The sequence below is a fragment of the Rattus rattus genome, chromosome 12, assembly GCF_011064425.1.
Source record: "Rattus rattus isolate New Zealand chromosome 12, Rrattus_CSIRO_v1, whole genome shotgun sequence".
NCBI classification, from domain to species: Eukaryota; Metazoa; Chordata; class Mammalia; order Rodentia; family Muridae; genus Rattus; species Rattus rattus.
In genome coordinates this window covers 91,018,888-91,041,052 of record NC_046165.1, presented here as the reverse complement: position 1 = coordinate 91,041,052, position 22,165 = coordinate 91,018,888, and the positions used below count along the sequence as shown (strand labels likewise).

The following is a 22,165-nucleotide window of genomic DNA, read 5'->3' as shown; positions in this document are numbered from 1 at the left end:
ACCCAAGAGAGCACTAAGTATTCTGGAAGCATCTGGGAAGCTAATAAGCCAGTGGACACTGATTCTCACCAGGGTGTGCACACTGTGTAGCAAACTTACTACAAAGTGTCGCAGTTCAGCTCATCCGAGGGAGTGGGAAGGCTAGAGGGTGCTTTAAAACATCACAATCACTACCCTTGACAGATGAAATAAAATCAAACTGCAGAAGCTCTAGAGCAGAGCACTAATCATTAAAAAGCCACTGATTGTATTCAGAGAATAAAAACATATCCATGCTTTTAAAGGAGTAAATAATCAGACCTTTGATTTTAAAGACTCTGCTTACTGTTCATAATAACCAACACTGCTTCAATGGAGCCTGACCCAATCGTGTGTATTTTTACAAAAACTAAGTCTTGGTTGAGTTAGGAAAGTAAACACACACACACACACACACACACACACACACACACACACACACACACACACAAACGTCAGTTTGAGAAATAGAACTCCAAATTCAGAAAATATAATTACCACACAACCATATTAAAATATCTGAGGAATATAGTGGTGCTAGTTGCTGTTTACTAGGTAAAAACTTTTTTTTTTTTTTTTTTTTTGGTTTGTTTTTTTTTTGGAGCTGGGACCAACAGGGCCTTAGGCCTTCCCTAGGTAAGCGCCTTACTTAAAACATTTTAAAGCCTATATTGAGTTTATCACCAATTTCATATTAAAGATACAGTAAACCTAGAGGCCATACAAAATGTGAGAAACATATCTGAGGGCTTCAACGAGGGCTGTAGGGTTTGTTAACTCTGTTATGTGTATGTCACTCTGAAAGAGAGAACTAAAAACACTGCTGGGTGGGTAACTCCTTGACATTTAATTGCTAATTCTGACATACATTTAAAAATGGGCTGGATTTGTCCCAGAAGTAATTAAAGCAGAAGTTAATGCTTTAAAGCAAGAAGTCACTCACAGGCTGCTGCGGAGGCCGGGTGGAGTGTGATGTGGGAAGCAGGTGGTGTAGAAGAAGTGGAGTTACAGAGGAAACCAACGAGGGTGGGCCACACTGTCAGAGAGCACTGGACAAGACAAGAGGAGCAGAAGGTGGAAGAGAAGCCGTCTGTCCTTCAGAAACCTTCAATGATTTAGAATTGTCTGCTATCTTTAGTGACAGAGGAGCAGTATTATGAAAGGGAGATCATGAGTAAGTTTTGCAAGTCTAGAGCTTTAGGGATCTGTAAGCAAGGAGGCCAAACACTGAAACACCACAGGGAACTCACGAGCCTGGACTCAGAAGATCCATCTATACAGATGCGAAACCCACGCTGTTCTGAGCATGACTGATGGGTACAGAGACACATGTAAAGACGTGTCTTCCAGGGTAAGGACTGGAAGGAAGAGGGCTGCTCACTTTGCTTCATCCTACTTCCCTTCCCCCAAATAAAACAAAAACAAACAAAAAACCAAAAATCCCCCACAGACCCCCATTTATCACATTTTTACACAAATCAGATAAAATACTGGCATTTTAAGAACCTACTCTAAAACATGCTTGTACTGAAGAAATTAATTAGAATAAAAGTCAAAGGATCTTGAAGACCTGCAATAGAAAAACAAGAACAGAGGACCGGAACACACGCGTCACTCCCATTATATTGGCCAACAGACAAAGAAGAGCATTCTAGTCTGACTGGAGGCAACGGGGGTTTCTGCAGTGTGGCACTCAGGCGCTGTAATGAGAGAAGCGAGTGAGCAGAAGACGAAATCCAGGGGTGCTGCTAATGGACGCTAGACTGTATTTCAGTGACGATATAAATGTCCTCCAATTGGATTATGGTGATGGCTGCAGAATTCTATAACTACGGGAGCATCCATTGAACTGTGTGTATGAAATGGTGGACGCAATGACACAGAGATACCAAAATAAAGCTGTTAAAATTGATTCAATCACATTTGTCTGGTGGGCAGAGATAACACAAGTTATTGATTAAATCATACTGAACTATAAAAATGTTATAATATGATCAGTAAACATGGTGGGATACAGCCTGCCGATATTCAGGGCCTTTTTTTTTTTTTTTTTTTTTGTTCAATTTATATACCTCTTCAAAGACAAACAAATACCCCATAAAATATACACTATCGCCATAATGTTTATATATTTCCCTCTCGTTCATATTTATTATAGTCAGTGAAATTAATTTTCTCACGCTATTGCTTGCTGCTCTGGAACCCTGGAAGGAAGCAGAAGCAGAGACACCTGAGTGCATGATTTACTAATTAACTTTCGGTGCTACATGAGCACACATGCTTGTTTTCTTACAAATGAGACCAGGATGAGCACGATTTCCAATCTCACATGAAATTCTAAACTCTCATTACACTGCAATAAGCCCACAAACCCAAAGTGTCCAACCTACTAAGTCTATGCTTTTACAACCAAGACTACCTTATTTCTTTTAAATAGGTAAAAAGATTATTCTGTTAATTGAATATTGGCATTGATATTAGCAAAGATTTCCTTTCCTTTGTGGTAGCATGAACATTTTATCCAACTTGAAAAGCTGCATCTATTAAAGCGATCACCAGGTATCTCTCTGGGAAAACTACACGGACGGGATTCAGAAGGCTGGGAGGTCGGAGCTGTAGTCCAGTTGGTAGAGAGATTTCCATTGCATTCATGAAGCCTTTGCCTTGGTTCCCAGCCTGTCATAAATTGGTCATGGTGGTATAAACTTACAATCCCAGCAGATGGGAGGTAGAGGCGGGAGGATCCAAAGTTCAAGGTCATTCTCAGGGCGAAAAAGAATTCAACTTGCTGAAAATTTTCTCAAGAAACAATGACAATTAAAGAATGATAGCTCAATCTAGTGGTATATGCCTATAATCCCAGCATTGGAGACGCTGAGGCAGGAGAATGGCTGCAAGACTGAGGTGAGCCTGGGCTGCAAGTGAGACCTGGTATCAAACCCTGTCTCTGTCTCTGTCTCTCTCTCTCTGTCTGTCTCTCTGTCTCTGTCTGTCTCTGTCTGTCTCTGTCTATCTCTGTCTGTCTCTGTCTCTGTCTGTCTGTCTCTCCCTGTCTGTCTGTCTCTCTCTGTCTCTGTCTGTCTGTCTCTGTCTGTCTGTCTGTCTGTCTGTCTCCCTGTTTCTCTCTGTCTCTCTGTCTGTCTCTGTCTGTCTGTCTCTCTCTGTCTCTGTCTGTCTCTGTCTCTCTGTCTCTGTCTGTCTGTCTCCCTGTCTCTCTCTGTCTCTCTGTCTGTCTCTGTCTCTCTCCCTCTGTCTCTCCCTGTCTGTCTGTCTGTCTCTCCCTGTCTCTGTCTCTCTGTCTCTGTCTCTCTCTCTGTGTGTGAGACTGAGGAGAGAAATAATCAACTCTTTCACATTATCTACGATGTTATACTCATTTTACACTTTACTGTTTGGGCTATTACTTAAGGAGATACCAACTTGGCCCGCAGGATTCTAAACCGCTGATGGCAGAGATGCGTGTCTGCTGTTGTATATGCACTACCACGAAAAGCTTTAGTCAAACCAAAAACCCCACCTTCTTAACTTCAGTGTTTTACTCATCTGCTTACTTTTTATTTGGGATGTGGTGATACTGTGCTGCCCAGGCTGGCCTCTTGACACCCTGAGTTCATGTGATCGTTTGTCTTAATTTGGTTTCTATTTCTGTGATAAAGACCATGAGCAGAGGCAGCTTGGGGGGAGGAGGAAATGGGGTATTGGCTCACACTTCCACATCTCTCTATCCCTTATGGCGGGAAGTCATGGTAGGAACCCAAGAGAGTGGAAGCCTAGAGGCAGGAACTAAAGCAGACACTAGTGGGGAGTGCTGCTCACTGGCCTTGTGGTCTACTGTTCACTCAGCTTTTTATACCACCCAGGACCCCTGCTCAAGACTCTGTTGCTCACAGTAGGCTGGGGCGAGTAAATCAATCTTTAGTAGACACTGTTCTACAAACTTGCCTCAGGCAAACTTACTAGAGGACATTCCCTCTTACTAGATTATTCTAGCTGTGTCAAGTTGACAAAAAGTAGACCAGCACATCTCAGACCCCAGAGGCTGAGGATGATAGGCTTACACCTTTATGGCCGACTTACTATTCTAAGTTTTTAAAGGTGCACCTTAAGGTTACTTGCAAGGTCATTTTCAGATAAAGGCTCAATATGATCGATTAAGCCCTAAAAAGGCAAAAAAGCAGTCCAGAATAGGACACTTGTAAAAAATAGAGTTTAAAAAAAAACAGGGAATAAATCTATATAGTAAACACCTATTTGACCAAGACAATGGAAATTTTAATACATAAAAGTTCAAAAAATGACATTTTAGATAAAAGGTCAAGTGTAGTTCAACTGTCCCGCCTCTTTAATAATCTCGGAAGAATATTTCAAAGATTAATTACTAAATTTCAAGAAGCACTTTAAATTCTATTTAAGTGTTTTATACAGAAGTATGACCTATTGTTTAATCAATTATCTTGCACAGGATATCTGAAGTTTTAAAAAAGATCCATTAGTTCACCTTTTTTTGCCAAAGTATATTATTATGAGTATAGTTTTCAAAAGATGGTCTTAAAAACTTTTTTACGAACTAACAAGGTTAAAGCAATAATTGAAAGTCTGTAAATTGGTAAAGCGCTGCTAGGTTTTGAAGAGAAGGGAAGCGAATCTCAACATATAGCAAGTGCTATTTATGTTAAACTCATCTCTTTATATTTCTCAGTTTCTCTTAAGTATGGCAGGGCAGATCCATTTGCTTTCACAGCTACTGCTCCTCCTTAATGGAAAGAACACCGGGTAGCGCACTTAACACTGGAATACAATCAAAGGGTGGCTGCTTTATACCCATTCATCAGTTTAAGCACATTTCAGAACACACTGCAAAAAGATAAGTGCTCAGACACACCAACTGTCCATTTCATTATATATGCATTCTAACTCTTTATCCAGTGCTGGCAGGTAAATTATGGACCCTATCTCCTGTAGTCCAGGCCTTGAACCTACTATACATGGAGCCACAGATGACGGTGACCTTCTGATACTCGTGCCAGTGAGCAGAACCACATTTGCACTGGTGGACAAGCATTCTACCAATTGCTGTATCTCCAGCTACTGTAAATATCTTTTTAGTATCCAAGGCTTTCTTTAAATACGAGCCAAACAAAAATCAACCTTCTTACAGGATGTCACCATGTTGCTGAGTGTAGTCTTGAACTTGTGACTCTCCTGCCTCAGCCTTTGAGTGGCTGACTTATAAATGTCCACCACTGTACCTGCTTGTCCCTAAAGTATAAAACTCTCCCCACAAAAAGTTAAGCTTCAGATCTGACAATCTGCTTTTTGATTATTCTGTGTATCTGTGAGTGTTGTGTCTGAATGTACAAGTGGGCACCACAGGGATGCAGTGCTTTTGGAGACACCAGATGCCAGGGAACTGGAGTGGGAGATGGTCAGGAGCAGCCATGGAGGTTCTGGGAACTAAACTTGAGTCCCATACATGAGCAAGTGTCTTTAAGCACTAAGCCATGTCTCCATTCCTCTGATTAGTTCTTTACAGTGTATTCTAAACGTGCAAGCTTCTCCAGAAAGACAGTTTATTAGAGATAACGCATAGATTTCTCAATGAAGTCATTCTGTACTGACAGTGGAATTAAAGCAGTAAGAACATCACAAAAGCATTTCATTAGTAATTGTGCATATATGCACAGAAATCTCAGGGAAAAGATTTCAGATTTATGTTAAAATTATAAAGGGGTTTTTAACAGGATCTAGACTATTTTGGCACAATTGCAGAGAGAGAAACAACCTTAGCATCAACCAAAGGCTGTTTTCTTATCACTTATTTTCAGTTCTGTTTTCAACAGAAGACTTGGTCTAATATATTTAACAATGGTGGTTTTCTCCTTTTCTGACACTCACAGGTGAAAGAAAAAGAAAAATAGTCTGGAGATAATGAAGAGGAAAGAGTCAACAGAACATAAGTCTGCAGCTGGAGATGAATACCATGTTCCAGAAAAAGTCAGTACAGAATGAACATGGAGATGTTATTAACAGGTCAGATTCAAAGGAAAAAATTATCTAGGGAATCTTACAGGAAAAGCAAATCATGAAGAGACAAAAACCCAGGACCAATGTAGGGATCTCTGCTGAAAGAATAACAAAACAATGAACTGACAGAATTAGTAAACAAGGCATGTAAACAACTGTAAACTTCAAGTTCAAAGCCCACCTCGGTTATGTAGGGACTCTGTGTCTCAACAAAACAAAACAAACGAAACAAAAACTCACAAAACAAAACCCACCACTGCCACCATTACTACCACTACCAGAACTACCAAGACAAAGCAAGACACAGGGAACAACTAAACATCTTCAACTCCAATCTCAGTCAACAAAACCAGAGAAAAAACAGCTGATAGTCTGAGAGCCAAGAAGTTATAGATGGATCAGAGTATAGATGTAGCAAAGTATAGATGTTATCAGAGTATAGATGTATCAGAGTATAGATGTATCAGAGTATCAGATGTGTCAGATGTATCCGAGTATAGATGTATCAGAGTATTAGATGTATTAGATGTATCAGAGTATAAATGTATCAGAGTATAGATGTATCAGAGTATAGATGTATCAGAGTATCAGATGTGTCAGATGTATCCGAGTATAGATGTATCAGAGTATTAGATGTATTAGATGTATCAGAGTATAAATGTATCAGAGTATAGATGTATCAGAGTATAGATGTATCAGATGTATCAGAGTGTCAGATGTATCAGAGTATTGATGTATCAGAGTATAGATATATCAGAGTATAGATGTAGCAGAGTATCAGAGAGGCATCAGAAGCTCCACAGAAAAATTGAGAATTGGAAAGAATCCCTTTGTGGATGATCGTTTACATGTTCTAGAGATGGAACCTATATTTACATATGTATAGCAATGTGCTCCTAGCAATCAGCTACATCCCTACTGCTACAATTTGTTCTTTTAGGATTATTCATGTATTTGGATGTTTTGTCTCCTTGTATGTATGCATACAAGAAGAGGGTATCTGATACCTTGGAACTATAAATATAGATGGTTGTGAGCAATGTGGTGGTTGGGAATTGAACTCAGAACCTCTGGCAGAGTAGCCATTGATCTTAACTGCCAAGCCATCTCTCTAGCCCCACAATTTTTCTTAAAATGGATACATTGGTATTTTAAAATGGAATATACTGTGGCATGTTATTTCATGATTATAAGATTGTAAGTGAACTCCCCTGTCCTGTAGGAACCACCTGGTCATCATAATACAAAAAGCTGTCTTCAGATGTTATCAAATGTCCCCAAGAGAGAAACATCGCTACTGGTCAAGAACCAATATCGTAAATATGTACTATTCTGGATAGAACTAAAGAAGAATCCTAAGAACAAGATTTCAAACCACAATATCTGTTACAAATAACTGTATCCCAGAAGCAACCTTGAAATTTACAATAACACGACAGTTAGGTAACTGTTAGTACAAAAATGTGACACACACGTACAACTACTCCTAAAGAAGTATAGAGCACCCAAACTGCCCTGAAGTTAATAGAGAATGTCATAAAAGTTATTTTAATTGTACTTTATATCAGTGGTTCTCAACCTTCCTATTGCTGTGCCCCTTTAAAACAGTTCCTCATGCTGTGATGGTGCCCACTATAAAATCGTCTTTGTTGATATTTTGTAACTGTAATTTTGCTACTGTTTTGAATTGTGTAGTAAATATCTGATAATCAACCTCAAAGGGTTCAAGTCCTACTGCTTTATATATTCTAAAAGTTAGGCTGAGACAAGCAATAATTTATGTCTTCAATCAGTTTTTAGACATGAAAACAATGCTGATATTTAAGATACATTAGACAAATTAATGAGCGTTTAGATACTCCAAAAGAAAATGCTGTGAACAGGGAGGCACCTCACAATAAAGAAGCTGAAGTAAAAGACAAAGAGAAAGAATTCAAAGAAACAATGAACAGGAGCGAACTGTATAAAACACTGCCTAAAGATGTGAAGGCAGAAAAGAAACTCTGAAGGACCAATGGCTGAAAAACACCCAGATGATACAAATTCTAATACTGCAGCTCAAGGACTTTAGCAAACTTCAAGCCAAGACACATGAAAGATCTACTAAGATATCATCATAAAACCAGTCAGACCAGTAATAAATGGGGAAACATCAAGGGAAAGGGGTAGAGGGAGGTGGGAGATGTTTCATATAGAGCAACCAGAACAAGCATGACAGCTGTCTCATCGAGAATAATCCAAAGGAGTTTGGGAATTTAGCTCAGTGGTAGAGCGCTTGCCTAGCAAGTGCAAGGCCCTGGGTTTGGTCCTCAGCTCCCGGGAGGGGGGGGGAGGGGAGAGAATAATTCAAGGAAGAAGAGAGTGGGCAATGGTGCTCATAGAAGGAAAGGAAATGAAATTGGCAGGGCAAAACAAGCGTAGCAAAAAATATCACTCACATCTAACTATAAACAAAGATGTTTTCAAACCTGACAGCTAAAAGCATTTATGACTAATACATCTGAATACAAGAACCGTTGGGGAGTGTGCTCTCGGGCGAAGGGAATGATGCTGAATGGAAACCTGATACCAAGTGAAAGAAACAAAGGACACTGAAATGGAAATTATATGAAAAATGTACGGTTTCTCATTATTTGATTATTTTTAAAAATAACATAATTACATTATATAATTATACAAAACAGTGTTTGTAAATATAAGAGTAAAATGTGTATTGTATGTTTTGTGGATTACATACTAAAAAACCTATTTACAAACCAAACAATTAAAATTACCACAAAATTAGAATACAACAGTGGCTCCATAAGGACTAGATGAGTGGCTCCATGTGTACTCTTTGGGTGGTAGTTTAGTCCTGGGAGCTCTGGCTGGTTGATATTGTTCTTCTTCCTATGGGGTTGCAAATCCCTTTGACTTCTTCAGTCCTTTCTCTAACTCCTCCATTGCGGACCCCGTTCTCAGTCCAAAAGTTGGCTGAGAGCATTTGCCTCTGTATTTGTCAGGCTCTGGCAGAGCCTCTCAGGAGACAGCTATAGCAGGCTCCTGTCAGCATGCATCTCTTGGCATCTCCAATAGTGACTGGGTTTGGTGACTGCATGTGGGATGGATCCCCAGGTGGGGCAGTCTCTGGATGGCCTTTCCTTCAGTCTCTGCTCCACACTATGTCTCCATATTTCCTCCTGCACTTTCGTTACCCCTTCTAAGAAGCACTAAAGCATCCACACTTTGGTCTTTCTTCTTCTTCTTGAGCTTCATGCGGTTTGTGAATTGTATCCTGGCTATTCCTAGCTTTTGGGCTAATATCCACTTATCAGTGAGTGCATACCATGTGTGTTCTTATGTGATTGGGTTACCTCACTCAGGATGATATTTTCTACTTCCATCCATTTGCCTATGAATTTCATGAAGTCATTGTTTATAATAGCTAAGTAGTACTCCATTGTGTAGATGTACACAATGTTTTCTGTATCTATTCCTCTGTTGAAGGACATCTGAGTTTTTTCCATCTTCTGAGTGGCTCCAGTCATATATGTAGCAGAGGATGGCTTTATTGGGCAGCAATGGGAGGAGAGGCCCTTGGCCTGTGATGGCTTGATGTCTCAGTGTAGGGGAATGTCAGGGCAGAGAGGCAGGGAGTGGGTGGGTGAGGGAGCACCCTCATGGAGGCAAGGGGTAGGGGGGATGGGATAGGGGGTTTCCAGAGGGGAAATTGAAAAAGGGGATAACATTTGAAATGTAAAGAAAATATCCAATAAAAAATGAAGGAAAAAAGCAGACTAGAAGAGACAAAATGGAGATATGGTATTTCAAGTTTCTCCACTGTAAAAGTCATATATCATCTGAAAACAAAGTCTGGTGAGTGAATGATGTGTGCTAGCAAACTCTAAATCAACAGAGAGAAAGAAACAGAGTGAGACTGAGACAGAAGAGAAGGAGCACGGTGGGAGTAAAAATACTAAATTCTCATAAAAGGAGAGGAAAGAAGAAGATAAAGAATAAGAAGGGTAAATACAAAGACAAACGGAAACCCAATTACACCAATATTCACCTTCAAGAAAAATGGTATACAGGTTCCAATTCAAAGGTAGACAATGTCAGGTTGGAAAAAAATAGGATACGACTATCTGCTTTCCACAAGATGTGCTAAATGTAAGTGAGTCAAGACTGAAGGAGAAGGAAAGGAATACCATGACACAGCAAGTGAGACAAAGCCAGGGAGACGAGGGAGAGCTGGCTCAGGAGATAAGAATGTTTGGTGGTCTCAGTACCGCACCAGGGGGTTCCTGGTCTCCACGGAAGGCCATGCACGTGCAGCACATGTTTAAACGGATAATCAATTCCACATTTTAACCATCTACTGAATGGCCACTAAAAAGTACAGCATCATGGGTATATAAAGTGTTTTCAAACTGGGCATGGTGTACACACACATAACCGAACAGCGAGCTGGGCATCGCGGCTCACAGCTGTAACACCAATCCTTAGGAGACTGAAGCAAGAGTTCACACTGCTTCGCAAATCCAGGTTCTATACTGACCTTCAGCTCACCTCGGTCACCAAGTCAGACTTCATGAAAAGCAAGTGAGTAAGAGGGGAGGGAGGGAAGGAAGGAGGGAAAATGGATGGATGGATGGATGGATGGATGGATGGATGGATGGATGGATGGATAGATGAATAAATATCCCCTCTTCTGAAATACATCAATAGATGAGCAGAACGGTCATCTGGCAGTGCGAAGGACTTGCAAACACAGGGTAACACTATGTTTACATTCAGATTGATTAAAACAAAATAGAAGAAAGCAGTAATGAGTTATTACAAGCTGGGTCTTCCATATTACTACAACAGTTCCACCATTCACTCAAAATGAACCAGATCCAGTCCAGTGTACCCTTCCACTACAGTCACACACTCATCAAATCATCATGCTTCCAAGTAGGTGCGTTTCTACTTGAACTGTAATTTGCAGCCAGCTTGGGCTACGTGGTGAGATCCTGTCTCAAACAAATAACCAAACTACAAAAACATACAAAATAGGCCCTAAAGTGAAATGAAACCATTTAAGGAAACGGACTAAAATGAAGTACTAATGGCAGAAAGTCTTGAATTCTAGCAATGGTTTCCATGTACTGGCAAAAGATGTAGGGTGACTTTCTATGCTATAGCCCCATGTAAGCATTTACACTTCATATTCTAAGTCTAGAGCTTATAAACATCCTGTAGGGGACACTGACACCAGACTGAGTAAATAATTATATCCTCAATAAACGCATATTTACAAGAAAACCGACTTCAAACACGCTGTGCCGGCTGTTTCAGACAGCCCAGAATGTTAGCAGCTGTTCTTCCAAACTGTATGTGACATGAGATCCTACCACCAAGAAACAGGTTACACTCCTGGGTGAGCAGCCATGTTTAACTCATATTACGACTAGGTAATCGTAGGTCGATTAATTCAAGAGAAATTTTAGTGTACTTTCAACATTAGGAAATTAATTCTTAACCAATTATTTTTATGTCAGAGAATTTAACTCAAATTACATGCTGCCCTATTTCAAATTTAAGAGATTTGTCACAATCAATGTTGCTGAAATATTAAACTAAAAGGTGTCATGCTAATTACTATGGAATAAATAGCAATTATGATTCTTTTTAGGCAAATAAGTTCAAACTGTTAGCAGGGCATACTTCCACTGTTTTCCACAATGCTCATATCATTTATAATAAATTGCCAAAAATATGTTTGTAGAACTACTTCCAAAGACCCTATGAAAGGGATTTACCAGCATAACATTCTGTGTGACTGAGCAGTTTTATGTTTCTAAAGCAGTAGACTTGAAAGTGGTAACACACATTCAGACCCATAAAGATTCTATGTCTATTGCATAATTACACTAATTAATCAAGCATACGCTTGAGAAAGGTACCTTAGGAGTACATATAGGGCTTTAAGAATTAAGATATTGGGGTTGGGGATTTAGCTCAGTGGTAGAGCGCTTGCCTAGCAAGTGCAAGGCCCTGGGTTCAGTCCCCAGCTCCGGAAAAAAAAAAAAAAAAAAAATTAAGATAAATCAGTAACAGTCTATATTTCTCACATGGACTCCAAATATGAGCTCACTTACAGCTATGTAGTAAACTCTGGCTTTCTCTACCAACATCCAGTTGTTCTCCAGATCAAGGTGCTTTTCTTTCTTATAACAATTGGCGGCAGCAAGGTTAGCAACAAGAGACCTAAAACCCCAAGAAAAAGGAAATGCATGTTACTTATAAAACATGAAAACCCTTGTGAGGTATTTTATACAGAAAGGAACAAATTCTTCAAAAGCTGATATTGCTGATGGTGAAGAAGATTGATGCCCTAAAGACAAGAGACATGGAAACCAGCATTACCTCAAGTTATAAGTCTGGTTTATGAATTCCTTAGCTCCAAAATAAGGTTTACTTTTAATATAGTTACACAGTTCAAAATGCAGTTAATAAATAGGAGACAAGGTCATTCTGAAATAGAAAATCTACATAAACCAAAATTTCATTTTATGGTAGAAAAATCTTTATAAAAATAGGACCAATGAACTATAATTGACTAATTAAATGTTTTTAGGGGCCCAATATGGGATTGATTTCATAAAATACACATATAAACCCGATCATATTACTGTGAAGAATAAATTTGAAACTATTACATTTTAAAACCTAGAATCGCCTGGAAGAAAACTCCCGGGCAGGGCGATTTTACAGCTGGAAAATTAACCAGCATACTAGATCTAAAACCTGGTTATTAAGTGCCACTGAAATTGCTTAATTTTAGCTCAAATATTCAATTTAATGAGGTAAAATTATTTACATTTCATAGAAATATGAATCCCTCATTCCGATCTGATTTATAAGATTATTTAGCATTTTTCTCTATTACTGAAAGCTGAAGCAGTCAGAAGTACGCTCTGCAGAAGAATGACCTCACCATCTGCGACTTGGGATATTTCATTTGTCCACCTCAGTGAAAAGTTTCTCTTCCAAAACAATTTTCCATTTATCTTAACTTACTCCTGAATATAGGTTCTGTTTATATTGAAATAAAAAAAAGAAAACTAGGAGAAACCTCAACAATACACTCAGATACAAATCATTTGAACCCAAATATAAATATATATAAAAAAATTGCTACTATTTCTTTTGTTTGCTATCAGGGATAGAATCGACCCCTAATTTATAAACAACCTAAGAGTGATGGAGAGAATTTTTCACTGAAACACGATCTTGCTAACTTTTATCTGAATTGTAAAACTACATTTTAGTTCTAAGTTTTAATTATCAGAAGCTGGAAAAAGAAAAATCTACCGATTCTGCCCAAAGTCCAGCATTAATGTTATAGAGTGCCCCTCCCCACCCAACTTCTTACGTCCTTTTTCTTAAAATCCAGACTAGAACTTCTCATCCTTCTGCTTCAAGCTCTTGGGTAGGGGGCTAGGATTATGGAAATAAGTTACCACATCTCGTTTATGTGGGACTGGGTACTGTGTATACCAAGCTGACGCTCCGCCATCTGTGCTAAGTCTCCAGCCCCAATCCCATCTGAAAAACACGCCATGGCCATGATACCGGTGGGCAAATCGAGCTTTTGACATTTGTAAAACCTAGTAATTGTTTAAATAGCAATTTAGTGTATAATGACAATTTACCAATTTTATTCTAGCCTTTGTGATGTCAGAAGGAAAACTTGACCAATTTATTATTAATGGGAGAAAATCATACTTGAAGAATAAAATTTCTCTTAGGAAAGCTGCTATGAGGCAAAGTTCTAAGCAGATAGTGTTTGAGTAGTGGAGAGCTGAATACATAGAGACCTGGGTTTGAATACTGAGTAGTCAAAGAGAAGTGAAAACTCTCTCCCTCTCCCTCTCACCCCCCTCTCCTTCCCCCTAAACCCCCTCTCACACACACACACCACCACCACCACCACCTCCTCCTCCACCTCCGCCACCACCACCACCACCACCACCTCCTCCTCCACCACCTCCACCTCCACCTCCACCACCACCACCTCCACCACCACCACCTCCACCACCACCACCACCACCACCTCCACCACCACCACCCCATATTAAAGGAAAGATCTGAAAATGACTGGCCCCCTAATTATTCTCGAAAGTTCTATGCTACTTTACAGCTCTTGTCCACACTGGTCCTCAGCACCCAAAATCATGTCAGGTCCTACTGTGTTTCTGCTGGAGGCAAGCTAGAGGCCAAAATACAGAAGGCGAGAAAGAGGACTGTAAATTTGCTACTGAAAGAGTAGCAAATTCCAGGCCAGCCAGGACTGTATCTGCAGACCCTGTCTCAAAACTCAAACAAACAAAAGCAAGTAGGAAGAATGCAAATATTGGAGTGGATTAAAATCTAAAGTGGGTCAGTTCTGAGGATTCTAATAAAATGGTAACAAAAACAGTGGTTTTCTTTTCCCCATGCAGAGGAGAAGGAAGGCGAATATGGTGCTAATAATGTTAGAGATGTACACAGACACTGCAGGAATACGGACAGCTACAAAGCAGTGAGTAAAACCAATGCGTGGAAGGCCCGGATAGAGATCGATATGAAGACTTAAGATTTGGAGACCAGGAGGTCTATGACTAACAGCACCAGCCGCCTGCCCGCTCTATAGATTTTTCTGCTTCGTGGTCCATGCAGGGTAACTTTCCCAGTAGGGTCCATTCTCCAGGGTTTGGGGTATGCTTGGATTTTTCTGCTCCATACCAAGACTCAGGCAATGGAAAGGGTCTGCGAGAAGCTCACCGTAAGATGAAGACCTGGTCACCTCAGTTCTCTCCACGTCTGCCTGGGAACATTTGGGAAAAGTCTCCCACCAGGCACATAGCGCCGGGGCTTCTCTGACTCATTTTAATATAGCACGTTTGACTGCAAAATGTCATACTTAGTCACTCTGCAGCTGTGTGACCTGATCTGGTTGTTTGACCCGGTCTCTTTTTCTGAGTGTCTTTTGTTTTCTCTTGATTTCAAGAGTAATAGCACCTATGATCCTCTGTCGTACAGTAACCCCAGGAGGGGCACTATTACTATAGTGTGATGCCACTTTGCTATCTGAATAATAAAGGGGTTTCTGAAATGTAATAAAAAAGGTGTCTGTGTGTGGGTACGTGTGTGTACACGTGTTTGTATGTGTGGGTACATATGTGTTTGTGTGTGTGTGTACACGTGTTTGTCTCTGTGTGTGGGTACATATGTGTTTGTGTGTGTGTGTGTACACATGTTTGTCTGTGTGTGTGGTGTGGGTACATATGTGTTTGTGTGTGTGTGTACACATGTTTGTGTGTGTGTGTGTGTGTGTGTGTGTGTGTGCATGTGCGTGTTTCTCTCCACTTCCACTCTCATCTTCACATGCAGGTTTTGACTGTAGAGCTCATCCTGGATCTCAAGCTTGTGATTCTCCTGTCTCTGCCTCTTAAATGCTGCAATTGTACAGGCTTGAGCTGAGACACTTGACTTGGCTGCTGACTGAGTGCTGCCTTAAGGACTGGTGTTGTGTAACAGCGGTGGAAGCCTTGTGGCACACGTGCTTCTGTAAGCAGATTCTCATAGTCTGTTATCAGGTTATGCTGACAAGATCATTCTTTCTCTTCTGATGCGAGTTCAGCAAATTACATGATGTAAAATCCTGAACACAACATTTTCTTTTCCTAAGCCTAATTATTCAAGGTAGAGACTAGATTAGATAATCTCAAGCTTTTTGTTGCGATATACCTCCTGAATTCAAAAGCAGGTCTAACTAAAAACCAACCTAGAACCACAAAAGGCCGTGAGGTAGCCCAGCAGGAGCAGGCCTGATGGCTGAAATCTGATCGCATGACTCTAATCCTAGGAAGCCATAATAAAGGCAGTAGGAGAGACAGCTTCCCAAAGCTGCCCACTGGCCTCCACACATTCGCGACAGATCATCACGATACATAAATAATAAACAAAATCTTGCTAACAAACAGAAACATCCAAAGAGGAAGTTGTCGGGAAGGCCAACTCCCGTAGTCCCAGGCCGTGGAAGGTGTTGGTAGAAAGACTGCTAGGAGCCGGGACAGCCTGGCCTGCAGTGTAAGGTGCTGCCTCAAATAAACTGAAACTAAAAGTAGACAGAACAATCACATCCTACCCCAGTGACAATGCTAAGATTACAACAACAACAAACCCAAAACTGATAAAATAACACAACAACGAAACCAGACAACAGGGGCAGGTGTGGCTGTGGGGAAAAGGAAAGCCTGCACTGTTGGTGCAGCTGCTGTGGAAATCAGTGTGCAGGTTCCTCAAAGAGCTGGAAGCAGAGCTACCACACAGTGCCCCACACTGCACGCACGCACGCACTCCTAAAGGACTCCAAATCCTACGACAGATATATTTGCTCATCCATGTTCACCACTGATCTATGTACAAGACCCAGCAGGTAGAAATGGCTTAGCATCCATCAACTGGTGAGTGGAAGGTGAAAATGTGTTATGTTTTTTCATCTGTAAAGAAAAAAGAAATGATAATCATTCTGGGTGAGATGAATGGAACAGAAAGGGTTAAACAGGATGGAGGTGGGAGAACTTAGAAGAGGAGGAAGCATGGGGATGGACAACTAATACTAAAGACCTTTGAAAAAGCCATACGGAAGCCTACCAGGGTAAAAGTTCTCAAAATATATGTGCACGTATGTGAGTTCAAATAGATTTATCTCACCTTGCCAAGGGCTCAGGAATCGTCAAGAAAGAGGAAGTGGGAAGACGTTAAGAGCCAGAGGCAGCAGATGTCTATGGAAAAACAGTACTGGCTAGATATGACAGAGTTGTTCCACATGTGCGCTCAGAGCGGCTATAACTAACTCCATGCATGTGACCTGCACGAGATCAGCTCTGCCACAGTTACAGCATGGGCTGGGGAGGGCCTCATAGAGTGCCAGCCTTAGCTGAGGAGGCACTGTCAACTGATGGCTGCTGTGGGAGGCAGAGTTAGCCTGCCTCAGGGGTGTGGTCCCTGTATCCGTCTCACCGTCGATACTCCCATTCGGTGCACACACAGGTGGCACTGGGTGGCTGGTTGGTCTTGAGACGGCTTAACAGTTAACAGCACTTGTCGTTCTTCCCAGCACACACACACACACACACACACACACACACACACACACACACAGAATTCTTCACAACCCATTATAGTTCTGGTAACAAGAACTAGGTGGGGCACACACAGTTGTGAGGGAGAGACTGTGTGCATGGCAGCCAGGGAGGGAAGGGGCCTGTATAAAACACATTACATACATGCATGGAATTCTTAAATAGTACAAGAGTTAATTAAACACAAGGTAAAAAAATGACGCGAGGAAAAAGGGTTTACTGAACATTAGAAATGGTTATTAAAGTGAAGTGAAGTTCAAAGTGTTTGTAATTCGGGTTCCGTCGGAGACTGCGCAGCCGCAGAGAGGGCGCTCCAGATTGGGAGGGACTTACCGGTTGCCACCGGTGATGCACGCAGCGCATGTTCCTGTGGGCTGCTCGTTCTGCTCATAGTAATGGGCGTCCACGTGTGCTTCGGCGGCTTTGCTCTTCAGGATCTCCCCGAACTTATCTATCCCAATGCATCCGAAGAATGTTGCTGCTCTGTGTGGCTCCTGAATCATCCACTGAAAAACAGGAACACAGAGGACTGACGGATGGGCCGGAAACAGAATGGATAAATTCAGGGCTCCGCCACGGAGGCTGGCATGAAAGGTGCGCTTTGTGATGAGGAGGAATGGAACTCAATATGCGCACTATTGCTTGGAGTGACAACCTTGACAATACAGCCACACATGTCTTACTACTACACGAGGGCAAGAAACAGAGTGGACCACTTCAGTGGGTGGACAGAGAACAGGTCTTTAGACCCCAGAATCTGAAGTTACATGGACTTTAAATCAAATGCTGGCTGTTTATAGGGATATCAAGGTTAAGTGTCAATGTACTTTAGGACACGGGCTAAACTAAACCTCACAGCTGTGCTCCTGGCTCAGCCTCTGGGATTACAGATATGGGCCACCGTCTTGGCGTCACTTAACCTTTCTACAGCTTACTTTTCTAATCTGCAAAATGGAGAAATGATAAAAACACGCGTCAGAGGGTAGGGGAAGATTCACTGAAATAACGTAAGTCAGTGTATATGCAAAGCTGTGCGTAGTGTCCAAGACTCAATAAGCAGCATCGTAAAGCTGTGGTAATCAATATTTTTATACTTCTTGATATAATTTGTGAATTATGCTAAAACATGTCCGTGCTTAATCACCATTGAAGATGGCGCCTGAGCACGGTGACACATGCCTGAAATTCTAACGCCCGGGAGATGGGGGCAGGAGAACCAGGAGTTAAATGTTCAAACTTGCAAAGTGCTTAGGATCTATGAGGCTACCCATGCTCTAGTGGACAGATGGTCCTACACCAATGTCTGTGTGTGTGTACACACGGACAGAAGAGAAAGAAGGCACATGAGGTATGAGAAAAAGTGGTGGTGTAGGGTATGGAAGGAATTGGGGGATATATGCTGCAAAACATATGCATGTATGTATATTAAAATTTATAAAGATTGATGTGCTAAAATTCTAACTACAAATGTCACGTCACTAGAGTGGTTCTTATAAACTTTGGCATTTTTCTTCTAAATGATACATAATAGATTTCTTTCGTTGAACTCTTTTAAAGTAGCTCGTGTCCCTGAGGCTTCTCACACTTTATTAGTGATTCTAAAAGTGATTCTAAAGTCTGTTTGTTTCAAATGAAGTTGCTAAAAATTCTCTGTATATAAACTAAAAAACGTATCAACACAGCAGGCCGGGGAGACTGCTGTGGACCCAGGTTCAATTCTCAACACACACATTATAGCTCATGACTGTCTATAATTTTAGATCCAATGTTTCCAATGCCTTCTGACCTTCATGGGTATTACATGCTTGTAGTACACAGAAACACACGAAGGCAAAATACTCATACGTAAAATACCAATAAACAATAAATAAAAACAGCAACACATATTTTGAAATACTGAGTACATTTATTATATATTAAATAAGTATAGAAATACTAAATATATATGCATATCATTTACATCTATCATATCTATCTATCTATATCTATCTATATACACACAAAGGTACTTGTATAATGTATAGGAATTCATTTAGAGATAAAAGAATAGAGGCAAGCAGAACAGTAACAGACAAGTGCAGAAGTGACCGCCTGATGACAAGTACTATTTCTAGAGATTTATCCTTAAGATGCACATCAACACTACAGGTGCAATCACTTATTTATATTACTTACAATGAAAGAATGTTACAAACGACAAAGTCAGGACTTGCCAATAAACTGGATGAACCCGTTTAATAGAAACCTATATTCATATACGAACCGAGGAGAGGGGGATGAGACCAGTCCATCTGAGTACCTCTAACACTTGGGAGGGAGAGGCAAGAGAGCGGAGAGTTGGAGTCTGTCTGGGGAAATAGGATGAGTTATTGAATTCAAAAGTAAGGGTGTGGCTTAGAGGTGCAGCCTAGGCGTTTGTATGGACAAAGGGTTCAGCCTTCAGCTCAGCAACAGGCCCCCAACAGCAAAAGGATCCCTGTGCAGATGTGCCTCTGGGACATCTTGTGAAGACAGAAGCGTTATAAAAGAGAAAACTCAAGAATTCAAAGAGAACGGGGTTGGGGATTTAGCTCAGTGGTAAGTGCTTGCCTAGCAAGCAAGGCCCTAGGTTATCCTCAAAAAAAAAAAAAAAAAAAAAAAAAAAAAAAAAAAAGAACTCAAATACAGCAAAAGTAAATAAGGATGACAACAGCAAATGAGGCCTGCTGAACAGCAAAGGAATGATCGATAAGGCAGAAGGGCAGTTATGTATCCAGTGAGAGGTTAATACCCGGAGTACTAACAAACTCCTGCCACACGGCAATAAAGCAAAGAGCCTGAATGAAACATGGCCAAGGGCGTTGAACAGGCGTTTCTAATTCTCCAAATGGCCAATGAGCACATGAAGATGCTCAACAGAACTAACTGTCTGGAAAACAAAACAAAATCAAAAGCATGATTAGTTGTCATTTAGCACTGACCATGACAGCAAGAACAGAGGAGTGTTGGTGAAGACGTGGAGAAAATACCCATGTTCTGTGGAGAGCTGGAAAGCAAACCACAGAGGTACACACAGGAGTCTCAGATACCAGATAATAGACAGGGCCGCTGAGAGGGGACCCTCGGGACCATGACATCCTGTGCATTACCAGGAGGCAAGTTTCTGAATGCTTCTCCCACTGAAATTAGCACTCGCTAACAAGCACTGAAAGAAATACAGGAGAGCCAATTGTGAAAAAATGTTTCAAAGAAGAGTAAGTTAAACTGATCATAACCATTAAACTTCTGGCCACATACAGCACACGCATACCTCAGTGATGTGAGGACTAATAATTAAGGAATCTACATACATGCTCTTGAATAAGAACACGCCAAAGCAAGCATGGGTGGAGTTTGTAATCCCAGCACCTCAAGTAGAGGAAGGTCGGGAGCTTGAGGTCTTCTTTGACTGCACAGCGAGCTTTGGCAGCAGAGTTTCCAGAGCAGGATTTCTCAACATGTGGGTTGTGACCCCTTCGGAGGTCAAGTGACCCTTTACTGGGGCCACAAAAGATATCAGATATTTATATTATGGTTCGTATCATAGCAAAATTACAGTTATGGTGTAGTGACAAAAGGGTTGAGAACCAGCGTTGTAGAGGGTAGAGAATGTGGAAGATTAATTTCTCCAAATATGTAGCTTTTGGGAGTCTGTCATCTACCCGAGTGGGACATCTCGGTGACACTTCCAGAAGTAACCCTCACGCATGCTCCTATAAGTAAGCCCTATGAACCCTTGGTTTGTCAGGCTGAACTCTGATGAGACCATTGTTTTGATGTGTCATTGCACTGTCTTACCTGGCGTGAATAGATGTTTGTTTATGACTCCCAAGGGAGGTGTCACAATGACACATTGATCAATGCAACCCTAACCAACACTCAATAGGACACCCAAGGGAATGAAGGAGCTGAGTCCATGTCAGTGAAATACGGAAAAGGAGCGAGAAGCACACAAGAGAAGAAGCCCATCGCTCTGAGAGCTATCAATGCGGTTGAAGCCTGAATTATTCAATTATTAACTATATGATCTTGTGGATACTCTAAGAATCAGAAAGGCGTAGCTGCAACAGAAAATGTAGTCATTATTGGTATAGATACCTGAATTAGTTTAATTGAACTTAAACAATAATACTACAAAACAGCCAGGAGAGATATTAATTTCAATGTAGGGATAACAGAAGGTTTCCAAAGATAGGTGATATCATAAATTGTCTTTAAAAGTCATGTCTGAGTCTTTGGAACTGGCGATGAACCTCAAAGAGAGGCATATGGCATATGTGATAGAAAAGGGTATTTTATCAATCTTACTATGGTGTTCATCTGTCTCGTGGGCACTACCACCCCCACAGCTGAGGCCTCGACTGCTCGTCAGCACGACCTCCACCTCGTCCCTCCACCTTTTCATCACAGAGACAGAGACGCTTGTTTCCGCAGAGTCCCTGTGAAGGCATGGAAAGCAACGTGCCGGTTTGATACTAAAGGGGCAAGTCCTGAAGGAGGGGTCCTTGCTGCGTCAGACAGATGTCATCGTGCTGCCCTTGAAAAACGAAACTACCCAGAGGAAGGAGCCTTGTCAGTTCAGTAGGTCGCATGTCGGTCTCACAAAACGCTCAGTAGGATCACAGTGGGCCTAGAAGGGCACAGCTTGGGAAGCAAGGACAAATTTACCAAAAACTGATAAAACAGATAACCAGAGGAATGTGAGAAGTGCGACATGGAGCAACCGTTTAGGACGGAAAAACCTGGAGGGAAATAGAGGCCCAAGCCAGACCATTGAACAGCACTCTGTGAAGTACAGGCACCGTCTCTCAGCAAATGAGATTATAGAAGCCCATGCCTTATTAACGCAAGGAACCAGACAGAGTAAATTTATAACTGGATAAATGACATAGTGAGTTCCACATTAAAAGTCTTTAACAACACATTCAAAGATTTCTATTAATATTAAC

At 41.1% G+C, this 22,165-nt stretch overlaps 1 protein-coding gene across 2 annotated transcripts in view; it reads right to left on the bottom strand.

Moving 5' to 3' along the window:
- The window catches only part of Adk (adenosine kinase), a 382,119-nt gene that overhangs the window by 186,913 nt on the left and 173,041 nt on the right, over positions 1–22,165 (bottom strand). For both annotated transcript variants that reach the window (XM_032917960.1, XM_032917961.1), the window contains exons 5-6: positions 17,532–17,704; positions 12,165–12,273 (exon numbers count right to left, since the gene is read on the bottom strand). In XM_032917960.1, coding sequence (XP_032773851.1) covers positions 12,165–12,273; positions 17,532–17,704 — 282 coding nt within the window. The remainder of the gene's footprint in view (positions 1–12,164; positions 12,274–17,531; positions 17,705–22,165) is intronic.